At 41.3% G+C, this 22,163-nt stretch overlaps 1 protein-coding gene across 5 annotated transcripts in view; it reads left to right on the top strand.

Moving 5' to 3' along the window:
• The window catches only part of TRIM2 (tripartite motif containing 2), a 52,786-nt gene that overhangs the window by 18,078 nt on the left and 12,545 nt on the right, over nt 1–22,163 (top strand). For 3 of the 5 annotated variants that reach the window (XM_081208377.1, XM_081208380.1, XM_081208378.1), the window contains exons 2-6: nt 13,137–13,318; nt 15,635–15,872; nt 18,954–19,105; nt 19,758–19,938; nt 20,751–21,474. In XM_081208377.1, coding sequence (XP_081064503.1) covers nt 13,185–13,318; nt 15,635–15,872; nt 18,954–19,105; nt 19,758–19,938; nt 20,751–21,474 — 1,429 coding nt within the window. In that variant the 5' untranslated portion in view covers nt 13,137–13,184. Of the gene's footprint in view, nt 1–2,345; nt 2,791–8,922; nt 9,226–13,136; nt 13,319–15,634; nt 15,873–18,953; nt 19,106–19,757; nt 19,939–20,750; nt 21,475–22,163 lie in introns of those variants that run through there. The other 2 variants (XM_081208381.1, XM_081208379.1) reach the window with 2 other exon arrangements.

Genomic DNA, 22,163 nt, shown 5'->3' with positions numbered 1-22,163 from the left:
CCAACCCAACATCTGTAGTTTGACATCTTTCAGGTATCCAAATAGAACTTTGGACGGTCTTATCAATGTGAATGACTTATAACCCGACTTCTAAGTTATCGCTACTCTGTCAAGGATGAGTTGGCAGCCCAGGGAGGAATGCCTTTATCCTTACCCTTCCTTCCTCTTTATCGTCTCCTGTCCTTTTCTCTGCTCCTTGGTGATATTTAGGATTGGCAAGAGAGATTTTCTTTCACTAGAATAATCTGCAGTTGTGTGAGCTATATTTAGAATAGTGTTCAAGGCATAAAAGAGTATAGCTTATAATTTTTTAAACTTGATTATGTCTGGGCACATAGTTAAGAACGTGCCTACCCAGTCTTCATTGACTATCAACCGATGATGTGTGATAAGACTCTCACAAATCAGACATCATCTTGGAGGGCTTCCAAATTGCTTCATAATATCTTGAAGACAGTACTTTTCAATGAAAGCACTTCCTGTGTTCAGACTCTGAGAATCAATGATGCTGCAATTCTGTACCCGGGTTCATAGGCAGAAGACTCACAGACCTAAATGGCTTACTTTTGAGTAAATGTCTAGTGGATGGTGCTGTAAGAGTAATGGTGTGATGGGGTGCTGTTTATGTGTATGTGTGAATTGGGCTCTTCAGATGAAAAATAGGAAAGCATGCTAAATAACAAGGATAACTCTTATGACTCGTGGTTTGAGTATATAAAGTTAGGAAAAGCTAATCCTGGCCTCACTCAGAACTGCGCTGAGGGTGTGTGCAAGGAATAAACTGAGATTGCAAAGCCATTGTTTGCTTCCAGTTTCACTACTGCACTCAGATGACAGATAATGCGCTAATTTGGTGCTGTAGAGTTAAATCGGGAGGGGTTGGAATGCAAACTAATCTGATGGGCTTTGAGCTACAGTTGCTGATTTGAGCCGGGCCACCTGTGTTTATTCTGCCAGTCCGTGATCTGCGGTTTGGACTAGCAGATGGCAGCACAAAGATTTGCACGAAGCCCCTGTCTGGCTTGAAAGTGGACATGCTTCACTTTCTGTGTGTGTGTGTGTGTGTGTGTGTGTGTGTGTGTGTGTGTGTGTCCTGTTTGGTCGCTTTCTGCACATCTGCATGCAAATCTCCACTTAGAAACTGACTGTACTGTGTCAAAATTCTGCACAATTATGTTGGGTCTGCATGTGCCAGGCCAGCTGGAAGGAATAATATTGTGACAGGGCTGCCTGTGACAGTCCTAATGCCCCACCTGGGTCAGCTGGTGTCATTGCAGTGAATTGTATGATCTGCAGCTAGGGGGATGTGGGGTTTGCAAGCTTCACTCTCTCCTCTGTGATTACATCAGACTATGAATCAGGTCAGCTAGAGCCGGGCTGGAGGGTGTGCGGGATTTAGCTTTCTGAGTAAGCTTCTGTCATCCTGGCATTTTGACCAGTTTGAAACGTGGTGTGTAGGCCATGCACTTGATCCCTCTCGGCATGAATTTCATTTGTTCTTTCAGTTCCCTCCCGTCCCTCCCCAAGCATGGTTTGCCAGGCACAGAGACTTGCATACTGATACAAAACTGGAGACCGGCTGTGGATCTGTATTGGATCTGGTTGTAGGAATATATTCATTGGCACTGGTGAGATCTAATGCTGCTTTCAAGGTGCACTGCTGAAATTCTAAGATATATTTCCCTGGCAGCCAGCTAAACGTGCAGTCTTCTTTTGAAACAATGTGGTTTTCTTTTTAAAGAAATGCAGGTTTGAAACGGACATGTACTTAAACTTGTGAAATTCTACTGACAACCAGATAGAATGTGCCTTTGTGTTCCTGATAGTTCACGAAGAACTGGTGTGTGAATGGTCTGGATGTTTAACACAATAAATTCTACCCCTAGAAGAACTCTTGCGTAAATAAGTTTTAACCATATTCTTTGCTTTTTCTCCTTTTCCATTTTCACTACATCACTGGTGCACGTCGAAAGTGGTGGCAGCCTTTTAATCTGTAGAATTTTGAGATAATGTCGTAACATTCCATATAGCCCACCATGGAATAGTGGAGCAATGGTATTTGGAAGGAAGTTCTTACTGGGTGTATTTTTTTTACTGGTTAAGTTTTACTACAACTCCTTGCATTAATTTTCATTACGAAGCTTCTGTTGAAGTGTTAGAAATCTCAGCAGAAGTGTGTTCTTAACAGCAATTCTGCTGTGTTGATGCAGGAGTGTGAAAGATGAGAGAGGGAGGGAGGGAGAGGGAGGGAGGGGGAAGGAGCACAGTGCCCTTCCCCCCAAGTTTGTTTTGGGAGGAGAGGGTGTTGGCTGTGTGTGAGGTCAACAGCTGGCATTTTGATAGCTTTCTGCCTGCAGAACATCTATTTTAGAATTTCAGTCACTGCAGCTTGAGAGTACAGAATACCAACTTGACAGTTACAAAAAGGAAAAAGGACTTTTGCCCAGTTCTGTATGTCAGGAGTTGTCTGGCTGCCGGAAGAGATTGTGGGATGCTCTGTAAGCTGGAAGAGCCATGAGAAAGAAAACAAATACTTCCTGATACTTTATTTAAAAAAAAAATCCTGGCTCAATGCCAGGCTTCTTGCTTGTGAAATGTGGAAAAGTGTCTTTATTAGAAGAGGAATGTAGTCAAATTTTCCAGGAGAAAAAACATGATTGCTTTTAAACAACTCTTTTAAAGTTGGTTCATCATTTCTTGTTTCCTGTTGTGCGTGTTTTTAAACCAAACCCAAGCGTGGTAACTCCCCTTCTATTTCTTTTGGTGGAAAGAAGATGTTCAACGGATAAGGTAAGTCAGCAAACTGGAAGTGCAAGATTTTATTTTATTTTTTTAAAAAAAGTTTATTGCATTTTAAATGTTAGGAAATGATTCCATGTTTGCTGAGTGTGGAAGTAGTGACTTTATTTAAAGGTGTTTGATCTGCTTTTGTCTTTGTACAGTTATTCAATAACACCTTATTACTTAGGCTAGGTGTTTGGATCTCAAATGATAAGCACATAATAGGATTATAGGCATACATGATGGAAATAACAGAGAGAGGTGGGGAAAGAAGGTTTTGGTGTTCTCATGTGTTTGGATCAGAGGTTTTTTTAAAAAAAATCTGTGAGCACATTACATAGTCTTAATGACATTTGTAAATCAATTGCTTGCGTTAACCTTATTGTACAAGCAGTAATATTATTGCAGATGGCAACTGGAAAATGTTGGCATTCATTGAATGTTGACAATACTTGAATCAGGGGAAGTCAGTGAGTGAGAATCCCCAAGTTTCTGATATTCACAATTAACAGTTAATATAATTTGTAATGTACTAGGGACCCGTGAGGTTTTTTAAGAAAAAAAACTCTGCAATTTTTTTGTTTAGCCAAAATGTAACCTTATAAGCAACTTACAAAGACTAGGCCTTTAGAAAACTAGGCTCATTTGAGATTGCAGTGGGCGGTGGAGCTGTCTTATCCAGCCAGATGTGATTGTTATGACGAGTATCATTATTGCTTGCTATAAAAAATGTGTGAAACTACTGTGGTGCATTGCTATGCAATCACTTATCACAGGAATGCTTCCTTTTATCATGCCAAATAATTACCCATCCTTGGGAACCAAACTAGGAGGTGGATAGGCTCATCACAGTCTGCCCTATTCTATTTTATCACAGTCTGCTTCTCCTGTTTACACAACTTTGGAAATCACTTTTGGTTTCTTACTTTCAGTGCACACACTGAAAGCCCAAGTTACTAGAAGAGAATTAAACATGGGGTGGGGTTGGATGGTTTCAGGAAGGTCTATTTATGCAAAGGTCTATTTATGCACATTTAATAGGGAGTGAGGCCTACTCCAGATACTGTTTTCAGCTCAATGGCAGCTGCTGTATCATGGCTGCTTCTCCCAGAGGCATAGCAAGGTCAGGTGGTACCCAGTGTGATTTTTTTTGTCTCCCCCCCATTGCAATTTTTGAGCTTTTTTAGGGAGAATGCCCCAAAAGTTGTTGGCCTTTTTTGCTTCCAGCACAGAAAACTGTGTCAGTGCCGCCAGCTGGGGGTACAAGCACTGCCCGCTGGGTGTGCCAGCAATGCCCACCGATCGCAAAAATCTGACCACTGACCGCATAAAACTGCCCGCTGGGGATGTGAGCGCCACCTGCCAGGAGGGGGGTGTGCCAGGCTGATCGCTGGGCGTATTTGCACGATCAGCAGGCAGATTTTCACAACATCAATCACGCCAATCGCGAAAATCTGGGGTGGACTGTACCCCACCCCCTTGCGACGCCCCTGGCTTCTCCCCTCCCACTGAAGACCATGTGTCACATGAATGGGGTTAACTTAAGGGTCAAGTCTAATGGTCAGGCTTCAGTAAATCTGCAGCTCCCCCCCTCCCCCAACTTTGAAGGTGCAGAAGTAGGTGGAAGCTGCACTGGCAGTTGTGTGGTGATCCCAACAACCTTCCCAGCTCCAAAGATTGAAGGAAAACTGGGAGTTTTATGGCAAGGCAAAGTGCACTGGCCATGGGATTAGCATGCCTTCAAACAGTGGTGTCCATCAGGGGCAAAACTAGGCTTTATGTCCCAGTTTGGCACATCCATGCATTTGCACACACACATACTGGCTGGGAGCCTCAATGATGCCCCTCTGGAGGATTCACTCAGGGCAAAGAACTCCACTATTCCCCATCCCCCTGTTAGCTATGGCACTGCATCCATGTTGGTATACTCCTCTCCTTGCCTGGCTGGGAAAGGCAAGTGGGGAGTAGAGATTACTTTGCATTGGTAAGGACAAAAATTGTAATCCTGTTCAGCCACCTTGTGTGTAAGATCCCTTTTGGCAACTGATTGGGAATAGTGGCATTGCAGCCATCACCGCACCAAGTAATGTGTGTGAACTGGGCCTGACTGTGCTATACTTTGCATACTTGCTCAGAAGTGAGTCACACTATTCCCAATTGCTGCAAGTTGCATTAAATTTACTAGTCCTTTTCAGGTACAGTATACAGTACTAGGTTAAAGGTAAAGGGACCCCTGACCATTAGGTCCAGTCATGACCAACTGTGGGGTTGCGGCACTCATCTCGCTTTATTGGCTAAGGGAACCGGCGTTTGTCCCCAGACAGCTTCCGGGTCATGTGGCAGCATGACTAAGCGGCTTCTGGCGAACCAGAGCAGCGCACGGAAACACCGTTTACCTTCCCGCCGGAGTGGTACCTATTTATCTACTTGCACTTTGATGTGCTTTCGAACTGCTAGGTTGGCAGGAGCAGGGACTGAACAATGGGTGCTCACCCCGTCACGGGGATTCGAACTGCCAACCTTCTGATCAGCAAGTCCTAGGCTCTGTGGTTTAACCCGCAGCGCCACCACAGTACTAGGTTAGTGTTGCACTATTAAAACTGAGATTTCCCCACGTTATCTCCCTTTTAGCCCAATTCATCTCCATTTCACTTACTAGTGAAATACTTTAAAATGTGATTGGAAGAGCTGGCATAATAACTGATACAAGAACAATACAGCATTCACAAAATTATTGGCTAGGTTTACATTTTTGCAACAACAAACTTTATGAAAAATCAAGCAATATGGTGGCATAAATACAGAGATTAAGCCTATTTTGTCTTTCACTTAACATAGTACAGAAATTGTATCCTGTCTTTGACATTTGCACACACTTGGGCACAGAGGAGGTTGGAGTGCATCTCCATGTGAAAGGAAGAGGAACCCCCAGCATTCACACTGCTAGTCCCAATCACACAGAGGTTTCTGGAATAAGTACGTAAACCAAACCTGTTAGATTCAGAGTCCTAGGTGGTTATGATGAATAACCCAGTGGATGTGAAGGCAAATAGAAAGCAAATGTCTTAATTTAAGCCTGGAATCCTCAGACTCTAATGCTAAGCCATCTAAAGCGAAGAAAAGTGCCAAAGCCTTCTGAATAGTACTTGGCATTGCGTTAGGAATTGTTACACTGGGTGAGTGAGCACTGTATTTTTGTGTATCTATTGCAGTGTGTTGTCTTTAAGCATAGCTAAATTAAGACGAGGGCTAATCTCAGGACATGCAAAATATGCGGGATGTATCTAGAACTTCCTGTCCCAGCTGCTGGTTTTATTACTTGGGTGAGTTTATAAACAAGCAAGCATGATGCTTTCTTTGATGCTCTAATGTCATGGGAGGCATCAGATGACAAAAGGCTCATAGTCTGCCCTGGTTTTCCATGACAGGAAAACAAATTGGAGAATTGTAGAGTTGGAAGCTACCTGAATGTCAAGTAATCATCTGCCTTTTCAGGAGTCACCTTTTAATTCCAACCTGCAGCATGGAATTCACTTTGAATTTCCTGCTCCATCATCCTGCCTGTCAGCTTCATAGTGGTGATGGTTTCTGAGCAATATACCAGTTGTAGACAAATTATCCCGTGCGTCCTTTTTGCTATTAAAATAGTCTCCTGTTCCACGAATGAATGCCATTGTTTGTCAATGTTATACTATCATGTATCACAATGACAGAGCATAAAATATATATAATTACCTCCTGGTTTATTTCTTCTTCATCATCTCACTTTGGACTCTGAATTGGAGCCTATATAATTGGCATAACTACCTATTCTCGTTATTTTATATCCATACATAAGATATGTATAGATAGAACTAGTTAGATTTTGCTTTACTGAGAAACTAAACAGTTGTTGCTTTTACCTTGCTTGCTGACCTAGCCTCTGAAGTAGTTTACAGACCCAGTAAGCAAAAACAGAAAGTGTGTGCCTAACCTTAGAATTGTGACATGTGGTGTAGCTTCGGGCTGCTTGTTTGCTAATGGTATCAGTTTTCATCTGGGAGGTGGGTTGGCTCTCATTCATGTGGAGTGGAGTGGAAGAGTCCTATTTTTAATGACTGCTGTTGGCCTTTTGCCGTAACGTTGAAATCTGGGTTGCCTTAACTAGTTCATTGTGCCTTGCTGTTTTTGAAAGTTCCAGAGCACTAATGTAACACGTACTGAAAATTATTTGGTCTTTGACATGGGTCCAAATTAAGATTGCCTGCAAGTGCTCCAGTTGGAGAGCAGCCTTTACCAAAGGTGTCATGGGCTTTGAAGACACTCAAACTCAGGACGCAAGGGAGAAACGTGCTTGTCAAATCCACACCGTGATCAACTCCCACCCAGAAACCAATGTCCCCACTGTGGAAGGACGTGTGGATCCAGAATTGGCCTCCACAGTCACTTACAGACTCATTGTTAAAACCGTGTTTATGGAAGACAATCTTATTTGGCTACGAATGATCGCCAAAGAAGAAGAATTTTCCCAACCCTTATATTCTACTTGGTAGTATGCTACTCAAAGAACTGTTCTTTGAACTCTCAGTACTATCAAGTGACTGCATTACCTAGCATCCTGGGTATTTGGGGTCATAGCATATGTCATTAGGCAACTCAAAATGCTTTACAAAACAAGCATTTTCAGAAGGCCACACGAGTCTTGCTACCATGCCAAAATTTGGTGTTTCAAACTTTATGCAATGATTTTCTGCCTCACGGGATGCTTCACTGTTTGGTATGTCCACAAATAATTCACAAAGATAGGAAGATTGCTGAATATTGCTGGAAGGAATAGGGCAGGAGGGAGATTTTTTAATAACCCTCTTCCTCTCCCCCAGCTTTAGGAATAGAAACTTTTATTGTGAATGGTCTGTTCAAACTTTACATAGCAACTTTCTTTCCTGATCTGTGCACCCAGCTCATCACCCAAGTTGATGGTGTAACTCTAAATGGGATTAGCTCTCACTAGCCATATGCTTCTGGAATCCCTACTAGTTGTGTGGGATGCAAAGCACGTTCAGTATTCCAACAGAGTCCATTTTAATCTCCCAACTTTGTAGCCATCTCCTAACCACCCTCTCACCTAGTGCCACAGCTTTCAGGAAAACTGCCTCATGGGACAAATCAGGACCTATGCCATGCCTCATTAGACCCACAGGCTAGAAATTGGGGAAGCAAATCTGAAATGCACAAAAGCAGGGGAGTAAATGAAAGTCCCTCTTCCTTCTTGAAATTTCATATAGCCTTGGATACAACTCACTGTTTCTGTTTTCCTTGCTCAATTTGGTTGAGTACTTGCCAAAAGGAACTTTTAAAAAATGTTGTTGTTTTTTATAATTGGCAAATACTTTGTGTTCAAATTAGGCTGCTTAAATTTGGGGTCCTGAGATGAGGCAACCTGTGCATAACTTAATAATAATGATAATATAACAACAACAACTTTATGATGAAGTTGAATAGACTCAAATCTTATTTGCTTTCTCTGAGTTGAGAATTATAGGTGATTTCAGGGGATGGTTCTGGTACTTAGAAACTTAGTACACTTTGGGGCAGATTGGTTATCTCATCTCATTCTGCGCATTACACATTAAACAGATACAAAAGGATTATCACATTAAACATGGGGTCATGACATAAAAATATGACCAGCAGGGAGAGGCTGATTAGAGATTTCTCCCTCTCTCATTTTCATTGATTACATCCCATTAAAAACCAATAACACTTCCTTCCTAATAAATGTGTGTTGAATCAGAGCATCAGTACTGGATCTATACTTCAGTGTTGAGAGAAAAATACTTACGTGTGTTTTTTGCTGCCGAACCAGAATGGCAGCTTTCCCTGCCTGCTAATCCTGTAATAGCATTCCGTATAGACCATATCCAGCATCTGAGCCCTGAAACAGCTGATTGCTGACTAGAAAAGAGGAAGAAGAAAAAAATCCACCCGGCGAATCTCATTGCAGCTCTATGCTGCATCCCTATCCCACAATCCCTTGCACGGTTTGCTGCAGTCTTTCAGCTACGGGTTGAGTGAGAAAGATGTACTAAATAAAGATTGATTGGCTGGAATCCTTTCGGGGTGTGTGTGTGGGGGGGGGGTCTCCCACTTTGTCAGTGACCCGGAGAGTGGGGGGAGGGAAATTAATGACTGCTTGGCTGGGCCTCCTTTTATTACTTCCAGGATTCTCTCCATGGAGTGGTGGAGCATTGTTAGCTTAAGCAAGAAAATAACGCTGCTGCGTCTCTAGTAACGGCTAACAGGAATTCTCTAAGAGTTCCACACGTGAGGCTTTCAGATGTGATACATCACTGTAATTATGGTTGGCTCATTTGGACGACTGCAGGACACAACTCCATCCTGGAAAGGCTTTCCCCTTTTTTCACTTGGCAGTGCATTGATTTAAGCTCCTTTTCGTGAAGATGGGTACGTCTCGAGCATTTGTTTGTTCAGTATTGTGCCTGGTGGTTAGTAATGTTATGCCTTTTTGCTCCCATCCCCCATTGCAGCTCCTTGCTTTACATAATGATGATGATGATGATGATGATGCATGCTTTAAGGCTGGAAAAGTTATTTAAACCATATGTGAGCAAGATGATTTAAAAAACAATGTGAGAAAGCAAAAATGTGGCGGGGCGTGTGCATATGTACAAGATAGTCTTACTTCATGATGATGATGATGATGATGATTAATAATAATAATCATTTGAATATAACAGACTGTTTTTATAGCCTTGTCTCTCTGGTTTGGGTTTGCCGTGCTGTGCTTGAGTAATTCTACCTATAGCTTATCCCGTCTTTGAAGCAGCATTTATATAGCAGGAGTCCCACCCTTGCCTGCAGTTCTGGAGCTTGCGAGTTCCATTGCAAACGTTGCTACTGGAAACCTATTCATTCATAATGCATGGCTTAGACCCTCTGGGTTGTGCTCACCATTGATAAGTCGTAGGCGATTCAGTCTGATCTTTCAGAGTCTAATCACAGCTCTGGTTGGGTGGAGCACTGCCTTTATTTGAAAATCCTGTACCTATTGAACAGGCTGCCCTCAATCTTCTTTATACTTTCATTGTGTAAAGCCATAATTCTGAGATAAGTATGTTTATTAAAACTCAATAAAATATTTCTTTTTAAAGCTCAAAATGGTTTATTTTATTAGGAGTTCTCTTTCAGATGGGTGTGGCTGCACACACTACTGATTTCTTTCTTCCCTCCGTTCTCTCTTGATATACACTTACTGTTAGTGTTCTTGCAGTATGTGCACACCCATATGCTGTGTTTCTTAAAGACAATTTTGATTAGAAATTGGGCCCTGCTTTGTACATCTTTTATAATTAGAAACCTGCAAGAAGGAATGATGATGATGATGTCGTTTTTCTGTGAGGCTGCTTGATGCAAGCATTGATCTCTCATCAAAGGCTGCTAGGTATTTAAAGCTTGAACTCTGGATTTGGTTTTTTTTTCCTCTGGAGGCATTTAGTTAGTCAGTGGTGAGAATTTTTGTAGGTTTGTTCATCCAGAGAGTGCACGTGTCACCCCTTCTGCCTGTCTTAAAAATGGATGAAAAGAACTTGCTTCCCAACTTAAAGATAACAGCTTGTATTTTTATAGCTTTGCACTGAATTTTTAGCACAGTTTATAAACCTTCCTTGTTACAGAGCCCTTTCAAACCAAATCTATTCCACCTCTGCAACATACTACATTATATACAGTATGTGCTTTTCAGGTGAATCTGTGCAACATCCGGAAAAATAAATTGCGTTCTGAACATAAAACTTACCTGCTTTATCATATGAAGTTCATTAAGATGAGTTTCAGCAAGGAACCAGTCTGTTATAGATGGTAGAAAGACTTCTTGGGACAAGGAGACATGGGTTCTAGTTTGTGCAATCCATGGTCTCACTCACTGCATTCAGATGATCCTCAAACCAGAGCTTGCTCAAACCATATTTTTGTAGTGTTGATAAGATGCACAACTATGGTTTGATTAGACCTGGAAGTTGCCTATTAAGCCACATGTGTCAGGGCAGGAAGGAGTGTTTGAGCTCATGGCTTCTCTCACACACCCTGTTTGGAGGATGCAGCCATTGTGTAGCTATTAGCAACTCGCTTTCTGTATTCTTACACCTATTTACTTGGGAGTAAACCCCATTAACCAGGCTGAACTTATTATTATTATTATTATTATTATTATTATTATTATTATTATTATTTGCTAAACATGCTTAGGAGGGGGCTATCCAGTAAAAATTTAAGTGGGGATGTGGGAACCTTTTAGAGTTCCTTGCCCAGAGAACAAAGCAACACTTGTAACTCTTTTGTCTTTTATCTTCCTTCTTTTACATACATGACTAAGTATGTATAAATCTTATCTGGACTGGGCCTTGGGTATCAGAACATTCGCAGACCCCAACAGCAGCATAGTAGGAGGCCTAATACTGTATAATATCCTCTTTGTGTAATAAGAACAAGACATTAACAAACACCCTAGTCACTAGACTTGAACAGTTTGAACGTCTCCACCCAGTCAAATCCATTCAAGTCTGAAAGAGGATTCTGAGCATGTTTGGGTGCGTGTGCTTAAACGTATCCTTATAATTGGTAGCTCTATGTTCTCAGGGTTCCCTGGAGGGAAGCTCCTAAGCAATTCAGTTGAATGTGCATGAAAACCTACGCTGTATGGTGAAGCTGATTGTGGAAAGGTCAAAAGCTGAGTCAATGGGGACTTTGGGGGTGTGGCTGGTGCATGTGCATCCAGTCATTTCCCTACTCAAGTTTTTCAACTGCAGCTTAAACAAAACCTGAATGTGACTTAGGAAGAAGGAAATAGTAAAAGGTGTTGGTTTCTGTGCACAGGCAAAAAAAAAAATATTTATTCCATTTCTATCTTGCTCTTCCAATAGCTCAGAGTGGCATATGTGGCTTCCCCTTGCTAACCTGTGACCCTCCAGCTGCTCTTGAACTACAACTCCCATCATCCCTGATTATTGGCCATGCTGGCTGGGTCTGATGGGACTTGAGAGTCCAACAACATCAAGAGGTTAGCCACCCAGTCAGCTTGATGACTGAGTAGAGGTTTGGACCCGTCTCTCTCTCTCCATTCCTAGTTCAACATGCTAACCACTAGCTGGTATAGGGAAATTATGTTGTCTTTGTTGAAAAGCATTATGTGTCTTGTTAAGTTCTGTATGTATTATGCCTATTTTGCTTAATTGCACTTGCTGTAGAATGGAAATGAAATATTTATGTGCTTTGCAATTGATGCTTTGCAATTGCAGGCATGCAATTTTTGAGATGCAATTGCATTTTGAAGTTTGAGGTTTTCTATAAATCCAACGAACAACTTACAGTTCATATGTGCAAAGATGATGTTGCTTTCTTCTGCTGCTATTACTGAGTCCTGTTTGGCTTTTGTGCAGTAAAGGCTGTTGGAAAGCTTCTGTCTTTATTTTTTAACTAGCTTTGTCTAAAAGAAGGGTTTATGGGGGAAATGAAAGATAGCATATGAGTGGAGTTACTTAGTCAAATATATGCCTTTGTTTCCATGGGCAAAAGCTGTGCGAGAAAGAGATCTGTGTTTTAACTTTGGGTGACTGAATCTTATCTTCCTGCTAATGGAATGTGGCCCTCAAATACATTCTACAGCAGCAGTAATGTGATTTTCAGCATGAAAATGGTTTCTTACTTCAGATTTAGACTGCACTGATATAGATGGTCTGACTACTATGTTCTTCCTATTAACTGCAGGCTATGAGATCTAACAGCACGGCCAACCACTCGTGTTCAGCTGTAGCTGATGATGTATGCAATATTATATTGGTGAGAGTGTCTTAGAAATATGGGAAGGCCAAAAAAAGAGAGGTGTATTTTCCACCACATGTTACCCGATTCTTTCAAGTGGTGATGGCAGAAATCCAACCTACTCTGTGCAACTCATGTGCTCCACCAGTGAGCTATGCTCATTCTATAGCATTAGAAATGTATACCCATCCGATCTGAAAGCTTGTTCAGTTGGTTAGGACACCCTTTTTCTTATACTCGATATCACAAAAGTATGGCTAGGTTTTAGCCTCGTCAGTTCTTGGATGGGAAGATAGTGGGAACAGGATATAAATATAAAGAATGAATTTTAGAAGCTAATGCATTGTAGTAGTTTTTTTTTACCTTGGCAATCTGCCCAGATGCTTTTAAAGCAAGTATTTCTAGTGTAGCATTTCCAAGCACTACGCACTGCCTTCTTATAAATCTTGAATCGGGATGAAACCCACTGGGATCCATTGTTAACAGGAAGTCAATTCCCCACGGCTACTAAAAGGCTGTTGTTTGCTTGAACCTTTCAGCAGTGTGCAGGGCAAAAGAGAACAGGACCCACATGTCAGTGGTCTAGGATGGCCAGTGAAGCCGCCAACATCCCAAGTCCTGTGGTGCGTCAGATTGACAAACAATTTCTGATCTGCAGCATATGCCTGGACCGTTACAAGAATCCCAAAGTACTCCCCTGTCTGCACACTTTCTGTGAGAGGTAAGAGGATGATTTCTGTTTTCCCCAACCAAAAGTGCATTACAGCTGGCTTGTCTGTCTGGATTGCCACACTGATTTGTTCCCAGATGTCTAGGGTTACACTGTTAATTCAATAAACCCCTCAATCCAGTCAACAAGTTCTCCTGAAATATAAAACTTAATGAGTAGGAAGGTAAAATGCCCCTGAGCTCATTTTGATTTATAAGAAGAAAGACAGGATTCAGATACTACTGTATTGCAAAAGTAATCTGTGCTCTTTTGGTAAACAATTCTGTCTTTATTGTGAATGTTCAGCCTGTTTTTATTTTTAAGATATGGCCTTCCATGTCAGCAATACAATTATACATAAAAGGGTGGTAGCAATAATTTCTTACTGGGATATTTGATCTGAATTTAGGCAATGAAACTTAGCCCATTTAGCTTAAAAGTAGATTTCTTCAGCATGAGTAGAGCTTGGTTCCAAGTGGAACAGGTTCAGAACTGAAGGGTGCAATATCTGAACATAAAGTGCCAGAGATTCGATAATTCAGGACTTTGGCCTCCAGCTGGCATGGCCTTGCTGTCTGGGGCTGATGGAAAATGTAATCCAACAACATATGAAGGACACCAGGTTGCAGCTAGAAGATATGCAGGACTTGAACCGGTGGCATTTTCCCCTACGTTGCGTTTCCTTTCCAGGAAAAGAAGCAGAGAAGCCTTATCATTTTAAAAAATGCTGCAGCGCTGTCTGAAAGTGGAAACGACATTTCCACCATTTCTGCTTTTGGCTTTTCATGGTTTGTCTGTTTTCATTTTGTTAAACTGCTTAGTCTACCTTGTTCCATAAGCATTTGCTTTGCTCTTTTTTAATGTTTCGAATGCAGCGCTGCTAATGACCCTTATCTTTCTATACATTTTAGAAAGAGCTCAGGTTTTCTTGGTGTATTACATTAGAATCCGCTTCAGCCTGAAAGGTATATGCATTTGCCGCCATGGGCTGATTTTTGTCTGGATTCATCTTTTGGCACGCTAGTGCAAATGCTCAGAGTGATGGGCCCAAAGCCAAACCTGGGCTTAAAACAGCCTGTGGTGACAGATGCACATAATTGCCTCACCATGGGCTGCAGCAGTTAGAAGTCAGTAAAGACTGGGCTTTTCCCTCACAAAAGCTAAGGTGACTGTAAGAATAACCCTCCAGAATGGTTCATCATCCTGTGACGTGGAGCCTGGAAAACAATTTGAATAGCCATAATGCTGTTGTTGCTTTTATTAACGTAAGATGAAAATGGCAAGTGATACTTTGCAGTGTTTCCCCCCAAGCTTTGGAGCAGAGAGCGAGAACAAGCAGATGAAAAGATGCTCTTGTAACCTATAATGGTTGTGGAGAAGAGCACTCTTCACAGCGCAAGACTGTAGGGTCAGGAAGTAATTCCTGTGAGCAGAAGCTAAGGCTGTCCACAGGAGTCATAATTATTCGTGTTTTTTAAAAGAGCATTTAAAATGCATTGCTTGTTTTCTGCACTCTTATCTACTACTATCTCTGTTCTCAGATTGTGCAGATTTGGGTGGTGTATAGATATAGGCCACAGATGACAGTGTCCTAATAAGAATGAGTGGGTACACCGCAAGAAACAAATCTTCTGTCATACCAAAATCTGCTCTCTGGAAAAAGTTGCTGTTTTGATAGTGCAGCCTGGAGGCAGTCTCTTCTTTTTGTACTAATTCCTTCCCATCTTTTCTGCGGTTTAGACCATAGCTGTCAACTTACAGATTTGAAAATAAGGGACCAGCAGCCTCAAAAATAAGGGATCAGCAGCCAAAATAAGGGATTTTCCGGGCACAGGTATGTTCAACTTCTGAGCCCCTTTGAGCCAAAGGCAGAAAGCCCAGCCAGCAGCCAAACGAAGCCTCATCAATAAGGGACAGCAGCGGGACATGGCGCTGGGATAAGGGACTGTCCCGCCAAATAAGGGACACTTGACAGCTATGGTTTAGACCGTCTCCAGTCATCTCACTACATCATTGCCTTTTTATTTAGGTAGAACCCCCTAGCGCTCACTTCCACCTGTGGCTGTCCAGATGTTGCTGTACTACAACTCCAATCCATTGGCCAAGCTGGCTGGGCCTGATGGGAGTTGGGATCCAGTAACTTCTGGAGGGCAACATGTTGGGAAGGCTCTCAGAGTGTTTTGTTCTTCCCTCTTGATATGAGTTGCAAAATGTGAAAAAGTAAAGCTGTGTTCATGATTACTCTTCTATTCTCCTACTAGGAAATCGCAAACAACACAGTTTACTTTTTGCTTTTGATACTGGCTTATCTTTTTACCTCCTCATTAGGTGCCTACAGAATTACATTCCAGCCCACAGCTTAACCCTTTCTTGCCCAGTGTGCCGCCAAACATCCATCTTGCCAGAGAAAGGGGTTTCTGCTCTTCAGAACAACTTCTTCATCACCAACCTGATGGATGTCCTGCAGCGAACTCCAGACAATAGCATTGAGGAGTCTTCCATCTTGGAGACTGTCACAGCTGTTGCTGCAGGGAAGCCACTCTCCTGCCCCAATCATGAAGGAAATGTAAGTGGATTAGGTGCCTATAAATAAGGCTTCATCAATTTATTTGGCAGGGAAATGGCAATTTTCAGTGGCTCACCCTGAAATGAAAGTTGGGGACTATTGGACTTGCAAATGATTTATTAATTTCTGCAATGACAACATAAATCCTTTGCTTGATAGATTTTATTCAATCGATTGAATGCTTTCATTGGATACTGTACTAGAGAGAGTGAATTGGGATGAATTTGTGTGTGGCATCAAATTAACTTTCAGTCAGCCCAATATTGATAGTTTTGGTTATGTTTTTGTTTTGTAGGGCATTGCATTGACATGTCATGATATTGATCATGGTGGTTAGTAAATGTGCTTTCTAGCTATCAAGATGAGATGTTAATGTTCTATAATTCATTTAAGCTGTATTTTGTACATCAATTTTAGTTTTAAATGAAAGCAGCTGTCTATAATTCAAAAGGTGTATTGCTACTTTTGCTCTTCTTTTCATCCATAAATGAAATCAAGTATTCATTTCCTTCTCCGTTACCACCACTGTTGTGAGTCCTTTCCTATCATCAGTCTATTTTCAATCTTTACCAAGCTGGTGCACTTCAGATGTTGTTGAACCACAACTCCCCATCAGCCCTGGCCAGCATTGCCAATCATCAGGGTGGGTGGAGGTGGGACCCTAAGAAGCATCTGGAAAACACTTTGCTGTGGAAGGCTGACTTAGGCAATCCAGATCATAATAGGTAAATTAGGAAGCAAATGAACTGCAGGAGGTGTCTACAGAGCAAATATTTCCAGAGCAACAAAGCAAACAAAACAGAACAACATCAGATTTAGGGTGGTGTGGGTTGTTCACCAGTACAGGGCATGCAAACTTGATAAGCTCCATAACTGAGAAGATCCATTTGGGGTGCCAATTTTGGGCTCATACTGTAAAATATTCCCCAAGTCTGCCCTTGAACAGAAGGGAAAGCAATCCCTTTCCCAGCAAGTTCTTAGTTAATCTGGCCTAGGTACAAGGTTTGGGAGTATTCCTTTCTGATAGCAGGTCATAGCCTGCATGTGGACAAAAACCATTCAAGAGAAATATTATTAGATTCAGCTTTACACCACCTGGCACAATTGTTTTCCAGTTATGGTAATCAGTGGCACTGAAAGATGAAAAATCTGCGTAGGGCACATATGCTAAAAAGGGTCCTTGGGAATAAATGGAGCATATGGGCAGAATTATGTCATTATTCCACTTGAACTGGTGGGTTGGCATCCTTGTTGTTGCATCACGAAGCACTATATTGCATTCAAAGTGTGCCAATATAATGTGAGCGGAATTGCAAGCATTGCTGCACATGATTAGGAAGCTTTTCGTAAAATTGAAATGTAATTAAGTGCTTGGCAGCATGACTCCTGGATGTAGCACACAGTGCTATACACTTATGGCCCTCCTGATGTCATTGGCCTCCAGCTTCCATCAGCCTCAGCCAACATGGCCTACAGTCAAGGAAGATAGGAACTGTAGGCCAGAAATCTGGACAGCACCATGTTCCCCTGCTCTTTCCTCTTCCCCTCCTCCAATTATGATCATTGTCCTCCTTTGTTCCTAAAATCCCCCTTCTGTTAATGTGTCACTCAAAGCAGGATTGTGATTTTTTCTTGCTTTTATTTTTTCTTTCTGTAAACCACTTTTTACAATTAAAGGGTGTATGAAATTTATGAATTGAACTGTTTCCTGCTTGGCAGGGGGTTGGACTCGATGGCCCTTGTGGTCTCTTCCAACTCTATGATTCTATGATTCTATGAAATAAATTAATATGACTTTAAAAAATCCTGTATTACAAGACAAAAATACACCTTTCTTGTAGGTAGGCTGGTAGCATATGTACCTGGTTTCCATCTGCAAATCAGGAGATTTATGATCAGTAAGGTCCACTCCTTACAAACTATATATTCTTGTTGGGACCATGACATCTTAGTTTTAGGCAATAAGTTCCAGGCTTTCCTTCAATGAGACAGTTCTTCATTGCATGGAGTTTGCTTTCTTTTCTTTTCTTTTCTTTTCTTTCTTTCTTGAAGAGGTATCCAAACCATCTTGGGAGCACATGCAAAGTATCTTTATCTTTCTGAAGTATCCAGACTCCACTAAGTAAGAGTAGTGCCGTTCAAAACAACCTTAAACAGATTGTGGAAACTTATTCAGTCCTTTTTCTTTTGTAGGTTGCAGACTAGAAATAAGAAAGTGAAAATGTTTTATCCTTTGTTAGATGAAAAGCTTCTATTTCTATTTCACCAAGTCCTTTTTATATAATTCCTTTTAATGTTCTCTTGCTTAGTTTGAAAAATAACTGATGCTGTCTCCCTCTGGTAAACTTTTAAATGCCAGCCCTAAGCAGCAATGATCACTCTCTGTTAAGCTTTTGGCTGCCAAAAATATGGCCCTCATTATATGCAAACCTGATGCCATTCTGCTTTGTGATTCAGAGTGCATCACTAATGCCTTAGGCATTTGTGAAGTAACTTAATACTGCTAAAGCACAAGGCATGACAGTTTTATCTGAAACCAAATAGTGAGAAAATGACAGCCATGAGAAAGAACATGACAGCCGTGAGTGTACCTTTTGGAATTTCAAGTACCCTAAATTGTGTATGTATTTATTTGTGATTCTTAAAAGTAGGGGGAAATTCAACATAATGGTTCATACAAACCACAGCTATAAATCCATGGCATTAAACATAATCACTGCTTTTAAACATTTTAATCACAAGCAAACATTTTGTTTGATGGTGCAATAGGTTTGAACTCCAGTCGTCAGCTCACATGGCTATTTTTCACATAAATCCCATTCTGTTGACTTTTTTTGCTTGCAGGATTTGTAGCAGAATTTTTTCCCAGCACAGGGCATTAGCAGAACAATCCAATGCACATTTATTCAAAAGCAAGCCCATGGAAGTCTGTGGGACTAAGGCTGCAATCCTTGCCCTGCTTACCTGGGAATTCAATAGGGCTTGTATCTGAGTAGACATGCTCAGTATTCAAAATGGTGTGTCTCTGTTTGGAAAAACTGGTATTCTGCTGATAGTCACACTCTCCCTCTCTGTAATCAGCTGATGGAATTTTACTGCCAGTCTTGTGAGACAGCCATGTGCCGGGAATGTACAGAAGGAGAGCATGCAGAGCACCCCACGGTACCACTCAAAGATGTAGTAGAACAACACAAGGCTTCGCTTCAAGCACAGCTAGATGCTGTCAACAAAAGGTATGGAACCTCCTCTGCAATGTGCACGCTTTAACACACAGTGTTAAACACACAGGAGTAGCCCTGCCCTACCACCCCAGACATTATCACCTGCTCTCTCTGCTCTGAGATCTCCAAGGGAGGGGTTCTTCCCAGGGGCCTCTGCTTTCCAAGGCAGCTAGTCTGCTTTCCAAGGCAGAATACAGTGGTACCTTGGTTTTTGAACGTCTCAAAAGTTGAACATTTTGGTTTTCAACTGCCGAAAACCCAGAAGTAAATGCATCCATTTCCGAATGCGCCTCAGAAGCCAAATGGCTTCCACTGAGTGTTTCTCAATTAAATTTGCAGACTGCCTTTGGTTTTCGAATGTTTTGGAAGTCGAACAGTCTTCCAGAATGGATTACGTTTGAAAACCGAGGTACCACTGTGTTATATAAAGAACTACAACTTTCAAAAGGGGTTCCTGAGCTTGCTTTCTCTTGCCTCTTTCCCCATCCTTTTCCTTGTGCTATAAAGTCTCTGTAACAGAATTCCTCTAAGAAACACTTGAAATCTGATTTGTATCTTTATCCCATTGTGATCACCAAGAATAAAAATTTTGTTGCATGATGTCACAAGGAAAAACTATGGCAATTCTACTTCAAACAGCACTTGTGATTTATGCTTCCAACAGGCTTCCAGAGATAGATACAGCACTTCATTTCCTATCTGAAATTATACATCAGCTGACCAACCAAAAGACCAGCATCGTAGATGAAATTCATTCCACTTTTGATGAACTCCAGAAGACTTTAAATGTCCGCAAGAGTGTGTTGCTCATGGAACTGGAAGTGAATTATGGCCTTAAACATAAAGTAAGACCCTTGTTCTTTTCAGTCATGTTTTATTTCATTTGTGGGGTACGTGATGCTACTGGGAGAAACAATGTCTGAAATCTAATCTTTAACTGAGAGAGAGGTTAGGAAATGGCATGTTTGCCATGTAAGGTTAATTGGGAACACAATTAATCCAGCACATCCTTGAACAAATTTATTTTATCCAACAAAATTCCCTTACAAAAATGCAGAAGTGATATGTAACACTTGAGTCAGAGATATATTTTCAATTGTTCCAGGTTTTTTTTATTAAAAAAAACAAAAACTATGGCAACAACAACTTTATATTGCATCATTGTATCATAGTTATTGGTTGTATTTTCATTTTTTATTTTTCTTTTCTGCATAATATTAGTCAAATAGTTGTAAAAATCTTATAAAAGCTAAGTGTCCCTATCTTGGGGATGGATGAAATACAGTGTTCTGGGTCTTTTCCATATATCCTCATATGAAAATGTTTATCTGTCTTCAGTTTGGCCCAAGGCTTGTTCATACAATACAAAAAAAACACAACAGTTTAGTTTTATGTCAAAATAATGCCATGAACAAAAGCTCTCCAAACTGGAAGCTTTTTTTTTTTTAAAAAAAAATCATCCAAGAGAACTTGGCACTTATTTGATCAATGCTATTCAGGTGTTTTGTTTTGTTTTAATAGAGCCCAACAAATTTTCTGCAACATTATTCCGTTCAAGGTCATACCTCTACATTTCCCATGATAGATGGGAATTCATTCATTGGGCTACTTGGTTTAAAACTCAAATCTAAATAACCATGGCATTCTGTATATCCAGGTCCTGCAGACTCAGCTTGATAGCCTATTGGAAGGACAGGATAACATAAAGAGTTGTAGCAACTTTACAGCCCAAGCACTCAACCATGGAACCGAGACGGAAGTCTTGCTTGTTAAGAAGCAGATGAGCGATAAGCTGAATGAGCTGGCTGTCCGCGACTTCCCACTGCAGCCTCGTGAGAATGATCAACTGGACTTCATAGTGGAAACGGATGGGCTGAAGAAGTCCATTCATAATCTTGGTACTATTTTAACCACAAATGCTGTCGCTTCTGAAACAGTGGCCACAGGTGAAGGACTGAAGCAGACGGTGATAGGACAGCCTATGTCGGTCACCATCACCACCAAGGACAAGGATGGTGAGCTCTGTAAATCCGGGAATGCTTACCTCACGGCTGAGCTCAGCACGCCTGATGGGAGTGTGGCGGACGGAGAAATACTTGACAATAAAAATGGCACTTACGAATTTTTGTATACTGTCCAGAAAGAAGGGGACTTTACCCTTTCCTTGAGACTCTATGATCAGCATATCAGGGGCAGCCCATTCAAACTCAAGGTAATCAGGTCGGCCGATGTGTCCCCTACCACCGAAGGAGTTAAGAGGCGTGTGAAGTCTCCTGGCAGTGGACATGTGAAGCAGAAAGCTGTGAAAAGACCAGCTAGTATGTACAGCACTGGCAAAAGGAAAGAGAACCCCATTGAAGATGACCTGATCTTCAGAGTAGGTATGGAGTGCTTTGCCTTCTAAATTATTTGGATTGCAATGTCCAGCTGCAAACAGAGTGTGTGAAACTATTGTTTTAGGATACGTGTCAACACTAAGCAGGAGAGAAGAACCTGTGGCGCTCAAGCAATTGTTGGACTCCGGTTCCCATCAGCTGCAACCAGCATGACCAGATGATGGAAGCTGTAGTCCAGCAACCTTTGGAGGGTCCTTGGTTTCCCATCCCTGCCCTAGGACATTATCTAGCTCAGAGGTGTTGGTTGATCGATGGATATTCATTTGAATGAAAAGTGGCATAGACATGCATAGTGGCCTACAAACAATAAATAACAACACAATAAAACATAATAGCACATCACAGATACAGTGTGAATCATATAAAATAATTAACAAATCATCAATAAAACAGATGCAATTTACAAAACGCTACTCACAAAACATCAACTAAAAAAGAAGCTGAACAGCAAAATTACAGCAAAATTCATATAATTAACAAATCAGTATGGCTTTTGTAATCTGTAAAACAATACTAACAACATTAAAAAATAGCAGCAAAACATAAGCTAAGCGCTGTTAAGTTCATACACACACTCTTCACGTCCCCCCAAAATCGTAATCTCACTCTATTTGATTTGTTAAAATACATATAATATTGTTAAGCTTGTTGTAAGTGAGCCTTAGTCCTACTGT

The sequence above is a fragment of the Podarcis bocagei genome (assembly GCF_964188305.1).
Source record: "Podarcis bocagei genome assembly, chromosome: 9".
Classification (NCBI taxonomy): domain Eukaryota; kingdom Metazoa; phylum Chordata; class Lepidosauria; order Squamata; family Lacertidae; genus Podarcis; species Podarcis bocagei.
The sequence above is the reverse complement of the archived record's forward strand: the minus strand, read 5'-3'. Positions and strand labels throughout refer to the sequence as shown.